Below are 22119 nucleotides of genomic sequence, written 5' to 3' on the forward strand. Positions count from 1 at the left end.
ATGGATTTATAAGTACAGTCAGATAACTCGAGTCCATCAGCGCTGCTCTCCAGGGAGCTATGGACGTTGAAAGTACCATGGAGTGCAGTCATTCATTTTCCTCATTTAACCTTTAGCACAGGGATGGATCGGGGTTGTTGGAGGGAACTGTCAGTGTGAGAGCTTGCTGCACGTTATAGATTGCTGAGACAGTAGATAGACATGAGGGGATGATTCAAGTGGCGATGGTGCCTGATGAGGGAGGAGAGAGGGGTGTATTGATCAGTTTTTCTCTGTAACTGAGAATAATGACTTATGCTTTTCAGGCATCATTAGAATTCATCAGCCCCTGTCACATAATTTTGTTGCGCAGAACTCCTTCAATCTGACTTGCTCATGTCAATATACTCTGATTTGCATTAATCTGTTCTGTAGGTGAATTAGCAAGCTCTGATTAAATGGAACAATTCCTACGAGGCAACTGTAAATGTATAACAATTATATGAAGTGAGGATTATGTGCTGTACCTGTCAGCTACCAGATAAGATATAATCTACTTCAATGTTGTTATTTTAACATCATCTCCCCTAATGTATGCTGTTTGTCACAAAAGCTGTATCATTGTATACAATTGATTTTAAAGGCATAAATATAATTTCAGATACTCTAATAAAAGCAGCAGTATTACAACTCAAATGGTAACTCACAATTCCCACATCTAAATTTCTCTTCTCTCTGTCACAAGGGATTGTTCCCCAGTACATCAAAGATAGCCCGATATTAGTGAACTTATGTTTGCGTTGGATAACTAAGGTACCCTGAGGAGGAAGGGAAGTAGGTGCTTTGAAAGATTGGGTGCAATCTCGGGCAGCGATTTATGTGAATGGCACGGTGGCTCAGTGGTTAGCACTGCTGCCTCACAGTGCCAGGGATCCGGGTTTGATTCTACCCTCGGGCGACTGACTGTGTAGAGTTTGTGTATTCTCCCTGTGGGTTTCTAGGTTTCCTCTGGGTGCTCCAATTTCCTCCCACACTCCAAAGATATGCAGATTAGGTGAATTGGCAATGCTAAATTGCCCATAGTGTACAGGGATGTGCGGGGTAGGTGGATGAGCCATAGGAAATACAGGGATAGGATAAGGTGGGATCCTCTTTGATGGGCTGAATGGTCTGCCCTCACACACTGTGGGCATTCTATGGGGCAGTGGGGTGGGCTTCATTTTTAACTCAATCCATGCAAAAGAAATGGACTGAGTGCTCTGTTAAAATTATTCCAAACATTTACTGCCACACCTTCGATTCTTTGCCACTTTTCACTGTTCAGCTTCACGATATTCCGAACAAGACTGAGAAACAAAACATAGAAACAGAGAAAATAAAAACAGGAGGAAGCATCTGACAGTGGCACATAGTTTAAAGATGAGGGATAACCCTTTTCAGACTGAGACAAGAGGAAATGTCTTCGCCCAGAGAGTGGTGAACCTGTGGAATTCATTGCCATAGAAAATATTTGAGACCAAAACATGTGTTTTCAAAAAGGGGGTAAAGGGATGAAGGAGTATGGGGGGAGCAGGTATTAGGGTATTGAGCTTGATAATCAGCTGTGATTATAATGGCAGAGCAAGTTCGAAGGGTCGAATGACCCACTGCTGCTCCATTTTTTATGTTTTTATCGTACATTTCTAAAACTTATAAATAAGTGTCAGCTTTGGGTCTGTTGTGTAAATGCTCCAAAACAAATAGCAACATGTATTGTGCTGTACAACCAGAATGGTTGGCAGGGGTGAAAGGTCAGGCTTGATTGTTCATGCAGAGTATTCTGGGAACTTGTTTGTGGGTGTGTGTATGACTGTCTATCTGTCTGTGAGCCTGTTTGTGTGTATGTGATCTTCTTTCCTGCACTAGCCTCTCCCCATGCCTAATTTGCGATTTAGAATGCACTGCAGATTCATCTTTTTTAAACCATTAATGATTGTCCGGTGGAAAGGGTTACTTAACAGTGTACCAAATACAACAGTCTTGGACTTTGACCTTCAACCTCTGACATAGGTGATTGCGTCAATTACCGTACAAGGCTGTATTTATACACGCTGGGTCTTATATATATAGCTGAAAATATGTTGCTGGAAAAGCGCAGCAGGTCAGGCAGCATCCAAGGAGCAGGAGAATCGACGTTTCGGGCATGAGCCCTTCTTCAGGAATGAGGAAAATGGGCCAAGCAGGCTAAGATAAAAGATAGGGAGGAGGGACTTGGGGGAGGGGCGTTAAAAATGCGATAGGTGGAAGGAGGTCAAGGTGAGCTACCTACACTACACCTCCTCCCACCCTGCCCCCTGTAAAAACGCCATCCCATATTCCCAATTCCTTCATTTCCGCCGCATCTGCTCCCAGAGGACCAGTTCCAATACCGAACAACCCAGATGGCCTCCTTCTTCAAAGACTGCAATTTCCCCCCAGACATGGTCAACAATGCTCTCCACAGCATCTCCTCCACTTCCCGCTCCTCTGCCCTTGAGCCCCGCCCCTCCAATCGTCACCAGGACAGAACCCCACTGGTCCTCACTTACCACCCCACCAACCTCCATATACATCTATTCAGCCGTTGTCATTTCCGCCACCTCCAAACGGATCCCACCACCAGGGATATATTTCCCACCCCTCCCCTATCAGCGTTCCGAAAAGACCACCCTCTCCGTGACTCCCTCATCAGGTCCACACCCCCCACCAACCCAACCACCACTCCCAGCACCTTCCCCTGCAAGAAATGCAAAACTTGCGCCCACACCTCCCCCCTCACTTCCCTCCAAGGCCCCAAGGGATCCTTCCATATCCGCCACAAATTCACCTGCACCTCCACACACACCATTTACTGCATCCGCTGCACCCGATGTGGCCTTCTCTATATTGGGGAGACAGGCCACCTACTTGCGGAATGTTTCAGAGAATACCTCTGGGACACCCAGACCAACCAACCCAACCACCCCATGGCTCAACACTTCAACTCCCCCTCCCACTCCACCAAGGACATGCAGGTCCTTGGACTCCTCCATCGCCAGACCATAGCAACACGACGGCTGGAGGAAAAGCGCCTCATCTTCCGCCTAGGAACCCTCCAACCACAAGGGATGAACTCAGATTTCTCCAGTTTCCTCATTTCCCCTCCCCCCACCTTGTCTCAGTCAAATCCCTCGAACTCAGCACCGCCTTCCTAACCTGCAATCTTCTTCCAGACCTCTCCGCCCCCACCCCCACTCCGGCCTATCACCCTCACCTTAACCTCCTTCCAACTATCGCATTTCCAATGCTCCGCCCCCAAGTTCCTCCTCCCTACCTTTTATCTTAGCCTGCTAGGCACACTTTCCTCTTTTCTGAAGAAGGGCTCATGCCCGAAACGTCGATTCTCCTGCTCCTTGGATGCTGCCTGACCTGCGCTTTTCCAGCAACACATTTTCAGCTCTGATCTCCAGCATCTGTAGTCCTCACTTTCTCCTCTTATATACATATCCAAACATTTCCTCAATCAGCAACCTCGGGCCTTCCGACTTGGACATCACTGAGATCCCACCTGGAAAATCCACTGGGACATTCCTGATGGCTTTTGCCCGAAACGTCGATTTTACTGCTCCTCGGATGCTGCCTGAACTGCTGTGCCTTTTCCAGCACCACTCTAATCCAGCACCTGGGATATAGCCGAGTGTTAGTCACAAAGAGATTGTTGAGGCCAGGGTTATTGTCCCACCAGCAGAGAAAATTGAAAGGTGAAATGATAGAGAAGTATCAAATTATGAGGGGCATAAATAGGGTAGAGAAGAAGAAGCCTTTCCCCTTAATGGAATGACCACAGGGAATCAACTAACATGAAGTGCAGCAAGTTTAGAGGAGATGTGAGGAAAAGCTTTTTGTGACCAGTGGAGTGCCACAAGGATCAGTGATGGGTCCTCTACTTTTTGTCATTTACATAAATGATTTGGATGTGAGCATAAGAGGTACAGTTAGTAATTGGAGGTGTAGTGGACTCAGATTACAACAGGATCTTGATCAGATAGGCCAATAGGCTGAGAAGTGGCAGATGGAGTTTAATTCAAATAAATGCGAGGTGCTGCATTTTGGGAAAGCAAATCTTAGCAGGATTTATGCACTTAATGGTAAGGTCCTAGGGAGTGTTGCTGAACAAAGAGACCTTGGAGTACAGGTTCATAGCTCCTTGAAAGTGGAGTCGCATGTAGATAGGATAATGAAGAAGGCATTTGGTATGCTTTCCTTTATTGGTCAGAGTATTGAGTACAGGAGTTGGGAGGTCATGTTGCGGTTGTACAGGACATTGGTTAGGCCACTGTTGGAATATTGCGTGCAATTCTGGTCTCCTTCCTATCGGAAAGATGTTGTGAAACTTGAAAGGGTTCAGAAAAGATTTACAAGGATGTTGCCAGGATTGTAGCATTTGAGCTATAGGCAGAGGCTGAATAGGCTGGGGCTGTTTTCTCTGGAGCCTCGGAGGTTGAGGGGTGACCTTATAGAAGTTTCCAAAACTATGAGGGGCATGGAGAGGTTAAATAGGCAAAGTCTTTTCCCTGGTGTGGGGGAGTCCAGAACTAGAGGGCATAGGTTTAGGGCGAGAGGGGAAAGATATAAAATAGACCTACGGGGCAACTTTTTCACACAGAGGGTGACGCCCTCATCTGTGAATGAATAAATATATTTAAAAAAGCACTGCACTGATCTCAGAAACCACTGCGGGGTTCATTAAACAAACATATTCAAAAAAATTATCAGATGGTAAATAGTGAGGAGTATAACCCTAGACACAGGAGGTTATAGATGGGCTGGTTACTGGCAAGTGGAATTCAATCTGGAAAAGTGTGTGGTGATGCAATTGGACAGGACAAACAAGGCAAGTGGGTACAGGATGTGCAGTTGGAGCCTGGAAAGCACTTAAGGTCAGAGGGACCTTGCTGTGTGTGTACCTTCCGGTATCAGGACAGGTGGATAAAGTGATGATGAACATATATGGGATACTTGCCTTAATTAGCTGGTGCACAGAATGTAAGAACAGGGCGGTGATGTTGGCACTGTATAAGAAGTTGGTTAGGCTGCAGCTAGTGTGTGCAGTTCTGAATTTCACTTCACAGGAGGGACAGCACTGAAGAGGGTGCAGAGGAGATGCACCAGGAAACTGGCTGTACTGATAAGTTTCAGTTATGAAGAGAGAGTGGACAGATTGTTTTCCTTTGAACAGAGGTGATTGAGATGTATAAAATGATAACTGGCATAGATAAAACGTTCAAGAAGAATTGCTGCCTTGATGGAGGAACAGTGACCAGGGGCATAAATTTAAAATAAGGGAAGTAGGTTTGGATGAGATGTTGGGAAGGTCTTTCACGCGGGGGCTGGTAGGAATTGGAATTCAGTGCCTATAAGAGTGGTTCAGGCAGATACCCTTATAACATTTAAGACGTATTGCATTTAGATGTGCATTTGCAATACCACGCATACAAGGCTATGGACCAAGTGCTAGAAAACGGGATTAAAATAATAGCATGGTTGTTTTTGAGCAGTGTCGATGTGATGGACTGAAGGGCCTTTCTCTGTGCTGTAGATCCCTGTAACTAATGAGGTAGGTGCCGGTGTTGGACTGGGGTGGACAAAGTCAGAAGCTACACAATACCAGGTTATAGAGCAACAAGTTTATATGAAATCACAAGCTTCTGGAGTCCTGCTCCATTGTCAGCTGAAGTCACTTCACCTGATGAACGAGCAGTGGTTTCACATAATCCTGGTGTTGTGTGACTTCTAACTTTACTTAAGTAATGCCACTCGAGCTGAGCTGCCATTGGGATAGGAGTATGATGGTATAATGGTCATATAACTGGTAATCCAACGCCCCAGGCTAATGTTTTGGAGACATGGGTTCAAATCCACAATGGCAGGTGGTGAAATTTGCATTTTTAAAATGCTAGTCTAACTATGACCATGTAATCTTTGTCAATTGTTACTTAACAACAGAAGGAAATCTGCCACCCTTGCTCAGTCTGACCCACAGATTCTTGTCTTTAATCTGCTCTCTGGGCAATTAGATGGTAAATGCTGATAAGTGGGGTTTGTGTAGTTTGGTGTTTGTAGATCAGCAAAGACATGGTGGACCAAAGGATCTTTGCTATATGTTTGATGGTTCAGTGGTTAGCACTGCTGTCTCACAGCACCAGGGACTCGGGTTTGATTCCCGCCTCAAGCAACAGTCTGTGTGGAATTTGCACATTCTCCCCGTGTCTGCGTGCGTTTTCTCCGGGTGCTCCAGTTTCCTCGCATATTCCAAAAAAAGATATGCAGGTCAGGTGAATTGGCCATGCTAAATTGCCCATATCGTTAGGTGCATTAGTCAAGGGTAAATGTCGGGAAATGAGTTTGGATGGGTTTTTCTTCGGAGGGTTGATGTGGACTTGTTGGGCCGAAGGGCGTGTTTCCATTCTGGAGAGATTCTAATCAAATCAAATCTACTGTCAATCTCTTTTCTGTCCTTTCCCTATAACCTTAATTCCCCGACTGATCAAGAATCTGTCTATCTCAGCACCACATGTACACAAGGACTCTGCCCCCACAGCTCTGTGTGGCAAGCAGTTCCAAAGAATCACAGCCCTTGTGAACCCTCTGCAAAGTTCCAACGTTCAGCATTGTTCTGAAATCGAGAAATCCCTCAATCTCTTTGCAACTCTCTCTTCTCTTAAAATGCATTTAAATTTGCCCAAGGACAATAGAAATAGAAGCAGGAGGAGGTTTGTCAGTACCAACATATATCCCTTGATATATTTTGAATATGAAGGGCTTTTGCCTGAAACGTCAATTTTCCTGCACCTCGGTTACTGCCTGACCTGCTGTGCTTTTCCAGCAACACTCTAATCTTGACTCTGATCTCCAGCATTGCACTTTTGTCTATATTTTGAATATGTACAAATCTTTTGATAACTTTCTTGAGCATCCTCAATGCTACAATCCTTTGGATGGCCCATAAGACTTAAAGCAGAAATACAACATCTTATTCTGAGATTATGTTCAGTGGTCCTATATGCTCCAGCAATGAGAGACAGCTTTTCTGCATATACCTTATCGAAACCCTTCAGAATCTTGTATAGTTCAATAAGATTCACCTCTCACTCTTCTAAACTCCAATAAGAATAGGCCCAATCTACTCAACCTCTCTTCAGAAGACAGACCCTCCATACCTACTATCAGCCTGGTGAACTTTCTGTGGTCTGCCTCCAATACGGTGGCTCAGTGGATAACAATGCTACCTCACAGCGCCAGGGACTCGTGACTGTTGGTTACGAGTTGACTGTCCATGTGGAGTTTGCACACTCTCCCCTGTGTCTGCGTGGGTTTCCTCTGGGTGCTCCAGTTTCCTCCCACAATCCAAAGATGTGCAGGTTAGGTGAAATGGCCAAGGTAAATTGTCCATAATGTTCAGAGATGTGTAGGTTAGGTGCATTGGTCAGGGAAAATGTGGAGTATTAGGGGAATGGGTCTGGCTGGGTTACACTTCAGAGGGTCAGTGTGGACTTACTGGGCCGAAGGGCCTGTTTCTACACTGTAGAGGTACTATGAAAGGTAAGGGGCCCAAAACTGTTCACAGTACCCCAGCTATGGAATGACTAGTGCCTTGTACAGTTTTAGCAAAACCAAACTACTTTTATTCTACATTCCCTTTGCAATGATAGAGAATTCCCAAAGGTTCAGCATCCTCAGAGTGGAGAAGTTCCTCCTCATCTCAGCTCTAAATGTTCTGCCCGTTGTGCAGACAGTGTCTTCTGGTTACAAGTCCCCAACCGGGCGGGGGGGGGGGGGTAACAACATTTTGAAGCCTGTAAGGATTTTCTTTATTTGATTGTGATCACCTCACATTCTCCTCACCTCCAGACAAACCAGGCCCAGTTAACCAGCCCCAGTTAACTTAATAAAACCCAAAAAAAGCTGCAGATGCCGCAAATCAGAAACAAAAACAGAAGTTGCTGGAAAAGCTCAGCAGGTCTGGCAGCATCTACCTAGAGAAAATCAGAATTAACGTTTCTGGTGCGGTGACCCTTCCTGGAGATGCTATCAGACCTGCTGAGCTTTTCCAGCAATTTCTGTTTTTGTTCTAGTTAATTTAATCTTTCCCTCCATCCCAAGAATTAGTTGCTGAAGCTTTGCTACATTCCTTATTGGGCTGCTATATCTTTCCGTAGGGAAGAAACATTTTGGTAAACACCTCCACTGTGTCTGTGTCAAGTTGATCTCATCATGTGCCTGTGAAGTGCCTTCAGATGTTTTTCAAGATAAAGGATGCTATAGAAATGCAAGTAATGACTGCAGGGGCTTGAAGGTTTCTCTGGGGACCTGCTGTTCTGTAGCTGTCTGTATCAGTTAGCATTTCCAGTCATCCATTGGGAGAAATGTCAAAAAAAAACAGTTTAAGTTGATGCACGAGTGTACTTACAATAAATATTTATCACAGCTCTGGGGATAAAAAATCATTTTTTAAATGTAGCAAAATCCAAGTCTAAAAGTGGATACCTGCATCGACCAATCATTATAACTGCTGCCCGATTGTTCAGAGAAGTGAACACATTTATGATTTTTGATTTAGCGCTGTGATTTTTTTTCAGGCGATTTCTGGACACTTTGACATTGTATTCGAGAAGAATTGCAGCAATAAGGTGAGAGCCCTGACCTTGCAAATAATCTGATGTTCGTCAAATTAATTCTCAAGAGCTGATTCCCTAACAAGACACTTTGTCACGGAATCCTGCCGTGCAGAGTGATGTTTGGCCCACAGTTTAGGTTACTTAGATTACTTACAGTGTGGAAACAGGCCCTTCGGCCCAACAAGTCCACACTGACCCTCCGAAGGGCAACCCACCCAGATCCATTCCCATACATTTACCCCTTCACCTAACACTATTGGCAATTTAGCATGGCCAATTCACCTAACCTGCACATTTTTGGACTGTGGGAGGAAACCGGAGCACCCGGAGGAAACCCACGCAGACACGGGGAGAGTGTGCAAACTCCACACAGACAGTTGCCCGAGGCGGGAATTGAACCCGGGTCTCTGGCGCTGTGAGGCAGCAGTGCTAACCACTGTGCCACCGTGCCGCTTCTTTGTACGAGATATCGAAACAATTTTACTCCCCAACTCTTTCCCCATATTCATTCCCTTTTCAGTGCCGTATACAATTGCCCTTTGAAAGTCACGATTGGATTTGTCTGAACCAGCAGTAGCTGTTCCTTGAATAAGCTCCACATTTCAGTTGTGCCCATCCCCTGCAATTTCCTTCCCCATCCTGTGCATCCTAAATTATGCCTAATCGCATCATAATTGCCTTTCCCCCAGCAATAACTCTTACCCTGCGGTACATACCTATCCCTTTCCATCGGTAAACATAACCGAATTGTGGTCACTATCACCCAAGTGCTCACCTACCTCCAAATCTAACACCTGGCTGGGTTCTTTACCCAGTACCAAATTTAATGTGACCTCGCTCCTTATTGACCTGTCTACACACTGTGTCAGGAATCCCTCCTGCACACATTGGACAAAAACTGACCTATCTAAAGAACTCACATGGTAGTATTTCCAGTCAATATTTAGGAAGTTAACAACTAAGATAACAATTATCCAGAAACATCTTTGCTATCCTTCCCTCTACATCTCTGGAACTATTCAGAGGCCTATAGAAAACTCCCAAAGGGTGACCTCTCCTTTCCTGTTTCTAACCTCAGCCCATGCCACCTCAGTAGTGGAATCCTTTCTGCTACTGGCATACTGTCCTTGATTAACAATGCTACTGCCCCCCCCCCCCACCCCATTTTTACTATCTTCTCTGTTCTTAGTGAAACATCTAAATCCTGCAACCTGATTTTGATAAGGTTCCACGTGGGAGACTGATAGCATAGGCAAGAGCCCATGAAATTTAAGGAGATTTGGCTAATTGGTTCCAGGATTGGCTGAGGGGCAGGAAGCAGACGGTGATAATCCATGGGGTGGTTTTGTGACTGGAACTTTGTATCCATTAGAGTTACGAACAGATCAGTTTTGAGGCCCATGCTGGTCGTAATTTAAATTTGAACAGCATTTAAAAGGCATCTGGATGAGTCTATAAATAAGAAGGGTTTAAGACCATAAGACATAGAAACATAAATGAGGCTGTTCAGCCCATTGAATCTGTTCTGCCATTCAACCATGGCTGATAAGTTTCTCAACTCCATTCTCCCACTTTCTCCCCATAAGCCTTGATCCCCTTCTCAGTCAAGGACCTAGCTATCTCAGTCTTAAATATTCTCAATGACCTGGCCTCCACAGCCTTCTCCACAGACTGACTCCGAGCTGGCTGGCTACAGCCAGTGCGCTGTGCACAGGTAAACAAAGAATGACTTGGTGACGGGATACCAGCTTCTATGCAGTTATTTCATACATCGACTGTCTGCTTCCTGTTTAGCCAGCCAGTCTTCTGTTCATGAGAACATCCTCCATACCATGAACTTTCATTTTCCAAGATAGCCTTCCATGTGGCACTTTAACAAATGCCTTCTGTAAATCTTAAGTGCGAGACCTCAGCCTGTTTTCCTTTATTCACTGCAGGCAGTACCTCCTCAAAGCACTAAAACAAACTGGTCAAACATGATTTGCCCTTGATAAAGCCAAATATTTTCCCACAAAGGAAAGCAACCTTCCCATATCTACCCTTGGCAAGTCCACTAGGAATCTTGTATGTTTCAATAAGGTCACCCTTGTCAAATACTCGAACTTTGCTGAACTTTCAACAGTAGCAAAGCAATCAGGCGGTCCTGGAAACACTCACAAGAACATCAGAACTAGGAGCAGGAGTAGGCCGTCTGGCCCTTTGAGCCTGCTTCGCCATTCAATAAGACCATGGCTGATCTTTCCAAGGACTCAGCTCCACTTACCCGACCTCACTCTATCCTCCTGACTGAGATACAGACTCTTTAAAGGGAGCAGGCCTGTTGGTGTTGTAAACCGTTTGTGATTTTTTTTTGTGTATTTCCAGTGGTAGTGCAGTGCCGGTACATTGCTCACTGGCTACTTCCGAACTCTCCCTTTCAGGTCATGTTCTCCACAGGCCCAGGAAGCACCGAAACGCATTGGAAGCAAACTGTCTTTCTCCTTGAGCAGCCGGTCTTGGTGAGAAAAGGTAAATGATTTATCCCGCATGTTCCCAGATACAGAGCTGAGGCATTCCAAAGGCACATGGCTTTGGTGTTGGCATATTTTGTTTTCACGTGGAATGCAGCAAGATGAGCATTTGTCGCTTGTACCTAATCCTGAGGGATTTAAGAGTCATCTACATTGCTGAGAGTTCGGAGTTACATGGAGGCCAGACCAGGTAAGGATGGCAGGTAACTTTTCTGAGAAGACATTAGTGGCCTAGATGGGTTTTTATGATAATTGCAGCTTTGTCAACATTGGGCTACATATTGTTTTTAAGCCATATTCCACAAATTCAAATTTCATCATCTGCTGAGGCTTTAAACGCACGTCACCAGAGCATTAGCCTTAAGCTCTGTATTTCCACCCCAGTGATATAACCACTACGCCACTGCTTCTTAGCTTTTTGGCTAAGATCGGATCAGGCTATATATTACCACCCTTGTGACATAACCACTGGGCCACTGCCTCTTACCTTTTTGGCCAAGATCAGATGTAATGTTCTGATGGATAACATCAGGAGTCACAGTGTCTTGACTCATTTTTTCCTCTATTAATCACTGTGACCTGCTTTTAAGAACCAGCTTTATGTGAATTTAATGGGTTGGCTAGCACACACCTTGAATACCTTTCAGTGTGAATGGCAGGGATTTGAGTAATGGTAGAATGATGAGCCCTGACTGTCCAGTGTGTATTCAAAGATTAACCTGGTTCGGTGCCAGTTGAAAGATTTAGCCAGCTGCCCACCACTTTGAATTTTACCTTGAGAAATCTCTGTATTGCATCAAATGAATTAAATAGACAGATGTGAACAGACTACATTCCCTCTGGTTAAGACTCAAAGCTGAAGGATAGTGACACTCCTTTTCAACCTCATCAAATGCAGCATCTTAAACAAACTGTGACTGAAGTTCAGCAAATTCCATCTGTCTGAACTGAGCTTTAAAACAGATGACATTCTGACTATTGAGAGACAAATATCTCTCAAATGTACTCAATTTATTTTTACATTTTTGTACCATCATTGATGTTTCTGTTTCATCAATATATGCTGCTTATGCTTTGTGAGTAAAGTTGTATTTGCCGTTGGAGCAAATAGGTATACAAATCTCTTAGGGACCTAGAATGCAAAAAATAGGTCAAGGTACCCTCTAGCCTTCCCTATTTCATAGCTTTGTTCCTTATCTGATGAAAGTTATTCATGCAACAAAAGTTTAACAGACTAATTCCTAGGATGGCAGAGAGACAGGATCGGTTAGAGCTGTATTCACTGGAGTTTAGAAGAATAAGGGGGATCTCGTAGAAACTATAAAATTCCCATAGGACAAGACAGGGTAAACACAGGTGACTAGACCCAAGGGTCACAGTTTAAGGACATAGGGTAAGCTATGTAGGACAGACGAGAAATTTCTTCACTCAGGAAATGGTGTGCATGTGGAATTCTCTGCCACAGAAAGTGGTTCAGGCCAAAGCATTGAATGTTTTCAAGATGTTCTTGCAGCTAAAGGGATCATATGGTATAGAGCGATTGAGGGAAGAGGGTACTGAGTTGGATGATCATCCATGATCACATTGAATGGAGGATCAGGCTCAAAGGGCTGAATGGTGTACTCCTGCTCCTACTTTCTATGTTCAATAAGATGACAGAGAGCTTCTTGAAGAGGGGATCATTTCCTTTGGGTTATGATAGTGTTACCTCCCGCTCACTCCTACCTTCTCATTCAGATGCTTGTATATCACTTGCATGTCTCAGCTTCCCATTCATGTCTTCCCCATGATCAGTGCAGCCAAAAAACAATCGTTTTCTCAGTCAACATTTTGTCTGGTTTGGGGTTTCAAGCTTAGAACGCTTTGAAATTAAGGCATTAACCAAGCTCAGGCATTCATGTTTTATCAAGTCATGAGGGGTGTAGATAAGGTTAATGGTAGGTGTCTTTTCCCTCGGATGGGAGATTTCAAAACTGGGGGCACTTTTTTAAGTTGAGAGGAGAGAGATTGAAAAAAGACACAAAGGGCAATTTATTTTAACACCGAAGGTGGTTTGCGTTTGAAATGAACTTCCTGAGTAAGTGGTGGATGCAGGTACTATTACAATGTTTAAAAGACATTTAGATAAGCATGAGAAGGAAAGGCTTGGAGGGATATGGGCCGGCAGCAGGAAAGTGGGACGAGTGTAGTTGGGATTATGTTTAGCATGGACTGGTTGGACCAAAGGGTCTGTTTCTGTGCTGTAGGACTCTATGACCCGATATTAAAGGAAAATTTTATTTGTGCCGAGCCCAGTGATAGGTACAGGAGGTCGTTTCTCTGGTAGAGACCTGTAAATGTTTTGCCACTGGTTGATAATGACGGTTCAAAGGACAGTTGAAGAAAACGAATGTCAAGTTTCAGCATGTGTGCTGAGGCAAGATTAATTGCTGCTTTCATGCCAAAAACCCTATCTCTAATAATTCATTTAGTAGATTGCAAATCCACCCACTCGTTTTGGTTGAAAGCTGGAAATTATTTAATATTTATTGAACATTTTTAAACAATGTTTTAAAGAAAAAAACAGCAGCTACAAATGTTCCTTAATTATTGACACTGAGGAACAAGCCTTTTAATGACAAGCTGAATGTTTTGTGATATACAGGCGATAGTCCTTCAGTGTACTGGAGTTCAGGCTTGTTGGTGACATGAGTTTGACATTACATAATGAGTGCTGCACTTTGATTGAAGTACATTGTCATCAGGCAGAAATGTGAATGAACAGAACCAATGACGATTTGAACAGAACAAATTGGAGCAAGATTTGCAATTGCAAATGATGTTGTAAGCTGAATGAGTTAGTTATCCCCATGCCATTATGACTTGGAGCAATATCTTCACTGTCACTGGGTCAACAATTTGGAATTCTCTTGCCAACAGCACTATGAGTGTCCCTATAGCACATGGACTGCAGCAGCTCAAGGAGGCAATTCACCACCGCCTCATCCAGGCCAATGAGGAATGGGCAACAAATGCTGGTCATTCCTATATTGTTCACATCCCATGAACAAATAAATAAGAAAATAATTTCCTTCTCATACCCAAAAGTCAAATGCTTGCACGACTGCAGTAATCATGTTGTCAATGTTTTTCTTCTCTCGGAATGGAATTATTTGTTTGAACACTGCAGTACATTGACTAATTGGTGCAATGTTCATCAGTTTTGTTCGAAAAGATTTTGTCTGAGAAGCAGTGAAACAAAAGATGGAATGAACTCTCAATAACACTGAATATTGGATTAGTTCCATGAACCAAATTATTTTTAACCAGTGAAATAGCAAAAACTCTATTTGAAAAACATAGTATTTATACGTGAATATTTAGTCAGGATTTGTTCATAAGGAGCTAATAACATGATCCTTTTCTTTAATTCCTTCAACAATTTTATTAGAACATCATTTTCAAAAGTCAATCTTCTAATTTCAAAGTGCATTTTCTATGATATAATTGTAGAGCTAGCTTTAAAATTTTACATGTACACTGCAAGTATCCTTTTCCATTGTAAAGCACAGCTTTGATCTGAAATTGTCTCTTGTGGCATTAGGCATTTAATTGAGATTTTACATCCGTCATTGGCTTTCTGCCTATTTGGTGTCTTGGGTAAATCCCTGCTTGCAGCAAGATCCCAGAAGCCCCTTGTTCAGTGATGTGTGCAGAGCGTTCTCTGTAATACTATTTTTCATCCATTGATGCTTCTTCACATTATTTTGCATGAGGGTCTCTTTCAGCGTGCGTCACTCTGGGAGCAGGCGAGATGGTTCTTGCAAGCCCAGTGTGTACATTTAGTGAACCATTGCTGACTTCTTCATGAATTTCAATTCCCTGTTAATCTGCATGCAGTAAAATGTACAGTGCAGTCTACCTACAGCCGAAGGTGGAAGATAAGAGTGGAGTGACGCAGCTAAGCCCGAGCAAGACTCTGCACTGCTGCATTTGAGAGCATCAGAGCTGCAAAAATAAAATCCCTCTCATTACATCAAGATGACATTGACAAATTGCTCTACTCAGCCCTGATATAATGCGGGTCCCTGTTAATTCTTCCGAGGAGGATGCCTTCTAAATGTACCAGGCAGGCAAGTCTAGGGAGCAGATGCACGTGATTATGTCTTTACTGCCCGTATTTTTCCAGGAATTCATGTTGAAGTTCTTTGGAACATAAATGTGCTATTCTGTCAGGCTGCTGTGATCTAACAGTCACATTCTGAAAAGAGAAGTTTCGATAATAATTAAGCATACATATTTTACTTTAATGCACTGAACTGCAACTTTGACATAAGTTATGATTTCCACTATTAAATTACCCCCTCAACCCCACCTCCCCCGCCAACCTGTGCGTAATTGCACATTGTCCTTCACATGTCATTGCAGGAACTGTTGACAAATATTTGACACACTTGATTTTGTTTTTAGGCTTGATGGACTAGGCTATTTAGGTTTGGTGTGTTTGAGAAAGAGTTTTATGATTGCTGACTTGCAGTTGGTCAGAGTTCTGGCAATTTGAATCCATTGTACATGTGTGCAGTGATTGCTGTGAGCTGGAGAGAAGCACGTCCAAGCAGTAACACACTGTACTGCAGTAATGTTGAGGCTGTGAATTTTCTCAGGTCAAGACTATTCCTAGAACAAGGCTGCAGCAGCTGGGATCGCTGGCTATTTGTGGTCTTGTCCTGCGGATCATCTCATTCATTTCAAAAGAAACATAGGAGATGGAGTGGGAGTAGGCCATTCAGCCCCTTCAAGCCTGTTCTACCATTCAGTATGATCATGGTTGATCATCGAGCTCAATATCCTAATCCCACTCTCCCCCCATATTCCTTGATCCCTTTGGCCACTTAGACTTATAGAGATGTACAGCACGGAAACAGACCCTTTAGTCCAACTTGTCCATGCCGACCAGATATCCCAACCCAATCTAGTCCCACCTGCCAGCACACGGCCCATAACCCTCCAAGCCCTTCCTATTCATATACCCATCCAGACGCCTTTTAAATGTTGCAATTGTACCAGCCTCCACCACTTCCTCTGGTAGCTCATTCCATACACGTACCACCCTCTGCATGAAAACGTTGCCCCTTAGGTCTCTTTTATCTTTCCCCTCTCTCCCTAAACATGTTCACCCTCTAGCTCTGGACTGCCCCACCCCTAGGGAAAAGACCTTGTCTATTTATCCTATCCATGCCCCTCATAATTTTGTAAACCTCTATAAGGTCACCCCTCAGCCTTCAACACTCCAGGGAAAACAGCCCTAGCCGATTCAACCTCTCCCAATAGTTCAAATCCTCCAACCCTGGCAACATTCTTGCCAACCTTTTCTGAACCCTTTCGAGTTTCAGAACATCCTTCCCCTATTCCATGCAATATTCCAAAAGTGGCCTAACCAATGTCCTGTACAGCTGCAACATGACCTCCCAACTCCTGTATTCAATACTCTGACCAAAAAAGGAAAGCATACTAAACACCTTCTTCACTATCCTATCCAGCTGCCACTCCACTTTCAAGGAGCTATGAACCTGCACTCCAAGGTCTCTTTGTTCAGCAACACTCCCTAGGACCTTACCATTAAGTGTATAAGTCCTGCTAAGATTTGCATTCCCAAAATTCAGAACCTCACATTTATCTAAATTAAACTCCATCTGCCACTTCTCAGCCCATTGGCCCATCTGATCAAGATCCCATTGTAATCTGAGGTAACCTTCTTCGCTGTCCACTACACCTCCAATTTTGGTGTCATCTGCAAACTTACTAACTATACCTCTTAAGCTTACATCCAAAGCATTTATATAAATGTCGAAAAGTAGTGGACCCAGCATCGATCCTTATAGCACTCCACTGGTCACAGGCCTCCGGTCTGAAAAACAGCCCGCTACCACCATCCTCTGTCTTCTACCTTTGAGCCAGTTCTGTATCCAAATGGCCAGTTCTCCCTGTATTCCATGAGATCTAACTTCGCTAATCAGTCTCCCACAGGGAATCTTGTCGAACGCCTTACTGAAGTCCATATAGGTCATGTCCACCGTTCTGCCCTCAACAATCCACTTTGTTACTTCTTCAAAAACTCAATCAAGTTTGTGAGACATGATTTCCCATACACAAAGCCATGTTAACTATCCCTAATCAGTCCTTGTCTTTCCAAATACATGTACATCCTGTCCCTTAGGATCCCCTCCAACAACTTGCCCACCAACAATGCTAGGCTCCCTGGTCTGTAGTTCCCTGGCTTGTCATTACCACCCTTCGTAAACAGTGGCATCATGTTAGCCAACCTCCAGTCTTCTGGCACATCACCTGTGACTATCGATGATACAAATATCTCAAAAGGGGCCCAGCAATCACTTCCTGAGCTTCCCACAGAGTTCTCGGGTGCACCTGATCAAGTCCTGGGGATTTATCCACTTTTATGTGTTTCAAGACATCCAGCACCTCCTCCTCTATAGTATAGACATTTTTATAGATGTCACCATATATTTCCCTGCAGTCTATATCTTCCATATCCTTTTCCACAGTAAACACTGATGCAAAACACTTATTTCGTATCTCCCCCATTTTCTGCGGCTCCACACAAAGGCCGCCTTGCTGATCTTTGAGGGGCCCTATTCTTTCCCTAGTTACCCTTTTGTCCTTAATGTATTTATAAAAACCCTTTCAATTCTCCTTAACTTTGTTTGCCAAAGCTATCTCATGTACCCTTTTTGCCCTCCTGATCTCTCTCTTAAGTATACTCCTACTACCTTTATACTCTTCTAAGGATTCACTAGATCTATCCTGTCTATACCTGACATATGCTTCTTCTTTTTCTTAACCAAACCCTCAATTTCTCTAGTCATCCAGCATTCACTATACCTACCAGCCTTTCCTTTCACCCTGACAGGAATATACTGTCTCTGGACTCTCGTTATCTCATTTTTGAAGGCTTCCCATTTTCCAGCCATCCGTTTACCTGCGAACATCTGCCACCAATCAGTTTTTGTAAGTTCTTGCCTAATGCCATCAGAATTAGCCTTTCTCCAATTTAGAACTTCAACTTTTAGATCTGGTTTATCCTTTTCCATCGCTATTTTAAAATTAATAGAATTATGGTCGCTGGCCCCAAAGTGTGTCCCCACTCAGTCACCTGCCCTGCCTTATTTACCAAGAGTAGGTCAGATTTTGCACCTTCTTTAGTAGGTACATCCACATATTGAATCAGAAAATATTGTGGGCGGCACGGTAGCACAGTGGTTAGCACTGCTGCTTCACAGCGCCAGAGACCCGGGTTCAATTCCCGCCTCAGGCGACTCTCTGTGTGGAGTTTGCACGTTCTCCCCGTGTCTGCGTGGGTTTCCTCCGGGTGGTCCGGTTTCCTCCCACAATCCAAAAATGTGCAGGTTAGGTGAATTGGCCACGCTAAATTGCCCGTAGTGTTAGGTGAAGGGATAAATGTAGGAGAATGGGTCTGGGTTGGTTACGCTTCGGCGGGTCGGTGTGGACTTGTTGGGCCGAAGGGCCTGTTTCCACACTGTAAGTAATCTCATCTAATCTCATCTAATCTAATCAAAATTTTCTTGACAACAGTTAACATAATGAAATCGCTTGAAACTTCACAATATTTTGGCATTTACCACTTTCTATGGCAGTGAATTCCATGGGCTCACCACTCTCTGAATGGAGGAATTTCTCCTCATCTCAATCCTAAAAGATTTACCTCTCCTCCTCAAACTGTGACCCCCTGGTTCTGGACCCCCTCACCATCGGGAACATCCTTCTTGTCTCTAACCTGTCTAGAATTTTATAGGTTTCTTTGAGATCCCTCCCCATTCTTGTAAACTGCAGTGAATGCAATCCTAACCAACCCAACCTCTCGTCATACATCAGTCCTGCCTTCCCAAAAATCAATTAGGTAAATCTTTGATGCACTCCCTCTATGGCAAGAACGTCATTCCACGGGTAAGGAGACCAAAACTGTACACAATATTCCTGGTGTGGCCTCACCAATATCATGTATAATTGCAGCAAGACATCCTTCCCTCTGCACTCGAATCCCCTCACTGTGAAGACCAACATCCAGATTGTCGTCTTCACTGCCTGTTGCAGTTGCACGCTTACTTTCAGCGAGACCCTCAGGGCTCTTTAAACATTTGCTCAATTTACAGCCATTTATATAATAAAATGCCTTCCTACTTTCTGCTGCCAATAATAGATAACCACACATTTATCCACACTATGCTGTATTTGTGCACTCACTCAACCTGTCCAAATCACACTGCAACATCTCTGCATCCTCCTCACTGCTCACTCTTCCACCCAGCTTTGTGTCATCTGCAAATTTTGAAACACATTTAGTTCCCTCATTCTAAATCATTAACCTATATTGTGAATAGCTGATCCCTGTGATACACCAGTAGTTACAGCCTGCCATTCAGAAAAAGTCACATTTATTCCCACTCTGTTGCTTGTCTGCCATTCCTTGAACCTGTATCTGTTGCTGGATTGAAGCGAAGGTTTACGAGGATATGTTAAATGAAACTGAAGTAATGTACTCATGTGGGAGGTACTGTATAATGGTAATATCTTTGGGCGAGGTGGTTCAGTGATAGTGTCCCTACTTCTGAGCCCAGAATCCAACTTGCTCCAGATATGTATCATAACATCACTGAACAGATTGATTAGAAAATATCTGTCTTTAACCCTGAAGCCTAGGCTAATCCTGTGGAGGTATGGGTTCAGATGTGACCATGATAAAAACATTTAGGTGCTTATTAATATTTATTATTCACAATGTTTTGTTTTAGTCACATGTCACCATGGCAGATTGTGTAATTTAAAATCAGTTCATAAAATCTGGAGTTGAAAGCTAGTTTCAGATTGGTGACCATGAGCTTATCATTGACTGTTTTTGAAACTCTGCTGGTTTATGAATGCTGTTTTGGGAATGAAACCTGCCATTGTACTCAGTCAGACCTACCTGCGATACCAGACCCACAGCAATGTGGTTGACTCATGGCCTAACAAGCTAGAGGGCTCAGAAATGCTAGTCTTGCCAATGACATCCACATCCTATGAAAGATTAACACAAGAGTTGGTACAGTTCATCACAAGAGTTTCTATGTCATATGGTTGGAGGTTTTTCTTTTGTTTTTGTTTGTTCATGGGATGTGGGCATTACCTGCCAGGCTAGCCTGTATTGTCCATCTCTAATTTCCCAAAGGCAGTCAAGAGTCAACCCACATTGCTGTGGGTCTGGAGTCAGGTGTAGGCCAGACCAGGTAAGGAGAGCACAGATGAGAGTGGTACTGGAAAACTAGGATTCCTGGTGAAGGGCTCCGGCCCGAAACATCGATATTCCGGCCCCCCCCCTCCCATTTATCTCTCCACCCCCGAGGCTCCCTGCCTCATTCCTGATGAAGGGTTTTGCCCGAAAAGTCGATTTTCCTGCTTCTCGGATGCTGCCTGATCTGCTGTGCTCTTCCAGCAACACACTCTCAGCACTAGTGCTGGAAAAGCATAGCAGGTCAGGCAGCATCCGAGAAGCAGGAAGATCAACTTTTCGAGCAATAGCCCTTCATCAGCAATGAGGCTGGGTGCCTCAGGGTGGAGAGATAAATGGGAGGCGGGTGGGGCTGGTGGGAAGATGGATGGAAGTGGGGTAAAGGTGATAGGTCGGAGAGGAGGGTGGAGTGGACAGGTGGGAAGGAAGATGGACACTCTCAACTACTTTGCCCCCAACCCCACTCATCTCCCATTTATCTCTCCACCTCCAAGATGCTCAGTCTCATTCCTGATAAAGGGCTTTTGTCCAAAAAGTTAATTTTCCTGGTCCTTGGATGCTGCTTGACCTGCTGTGCTATTCCAGCACTACTCCAATCTTGACTCTAATCTCCAGCATCTGCAGTACCCACTTTAACCAAGTAAGGAGAGCAACTTAATTCCATAAATGACATTAGATAATCTTTGGAAAATTGATAATGGCTCATGGTCATCACACATATTGAATGCCAGCTATTATGGCCTGATAAAGTTTTGATCCCAGATTAGAATTTGTTTCCACATTTAGTGTCCACAGATTTACCGAGAGCTTTCTGTGAATCCTGAGAGCCAAATAATTCTCTTTCTCTCCTTAAAATTCAAGAAAAACAAGCATGGAAACATCTCCTTTAGATACTGAAAACCACCATTTGAACTCATCTATTTGCACTGGTCCGAGAAACCTCATCTCACCTTCTATCTCTTGCTCTAGAATCCTGATGTTTCTGTTTCCTCAAGTGCACATCCAATTGTTTTTGTTCAGAACAAATGCAATGAGGGTTTCTATCTTGGCCACCTTTTCAGGCAGTGAGCTCCAAACCATCCACAACATCTGGGTGAAAAAACAATCTTTCATTCCTAGACAATCCTTCTGCTAATTAATCTCAGGCTCCTGGTTGTTGACCTCGGGATTACTATCAGTGCCATGTGCTAGCCAATGTAGAAATGAAAAAAATAGACAGGATGAACACATGGCTTGAGAGATCGTGTAGGAGGGAGGGTTCAGATTTGTTGAACATTGGGACTGGTTCTGGGGGAAGGTGGGACTATTACAAAATGGACAGTCTACATCTGAATGAGACGGGAACCAATGTCCTTGTGGGAGCTTTTGCTCCTGCTGTTGGGGAGGTTTTAAACTAATGTGGCAGGGGACTGGGAACCAGAAGAGAAAACAAGTGGGCAGCGAGGTGGAGACTGGAGACTGTAAGAATTATGAAGATAGCATTAATAAAGGGAAGAGTAGGCAGAGAGCAGATGACTGCAAAAGAACTGGTGGCCTTAAATGCATCTACTTTAATGCAAGGAGTATAGTGTGTAAGGCAGATGAACTTAGGGCTTGAATTGGTGCTGGGAGTATGATATTATTGCCATCACAGAGACTTGGTTGAAGGAAGGGCATGATGAAGTCAACTAAA

At 43.9% G+C, this 22119-nt stretch overlaps 1 protein-coding gene across 2 annotated transcripts in view; it reads left to right on the forward strand.

Annotated features, from left to right (window-relative positions):
• The window catches only part of prmt3 (protein arginine methyltransferase 3), a 194297-nt gene that overhangs the window by 134807 nt on the left and 37371 nt on the right, over positions 1-22119 (forward strand). The window contains exons 14-15 of one of the 2 annotated variants that reach the window (XM_043705398.2): positions 8616-8666; positions 11075-11162. The exons of the other annotated variant lie outside the window; for it this stretch is intronic. Coding sequence (XP_043561333.2) covers positions 8616-8666; positions 11075-11162 — 139 coding nt within the window. The remainder of the gene's footprint in view (positions 1-8615; positions 8667-11074; positions 11163-22119) is intronic. 2 annotated transcript variants of the gene reach the window in all.

This window comes from Chiloscyllium plagiosum, unplaced genomic scaffold (genome assembly GCF_037043375.1).
Source record: "Chiloscyllium plagiosum isolate Xiang-an unplaced genomic scaffold, Cpla_swu_hap1 HiC_scaffold_18, whole genome shotgun sequence".
Lineage (NCBI taxonomy): Eukaryota > Metazoa > Chordata > Chondrichthyes > Orectolobiformes > Hemiscylliidae > Chiloscyllium > Chiloscyllium plagiosum.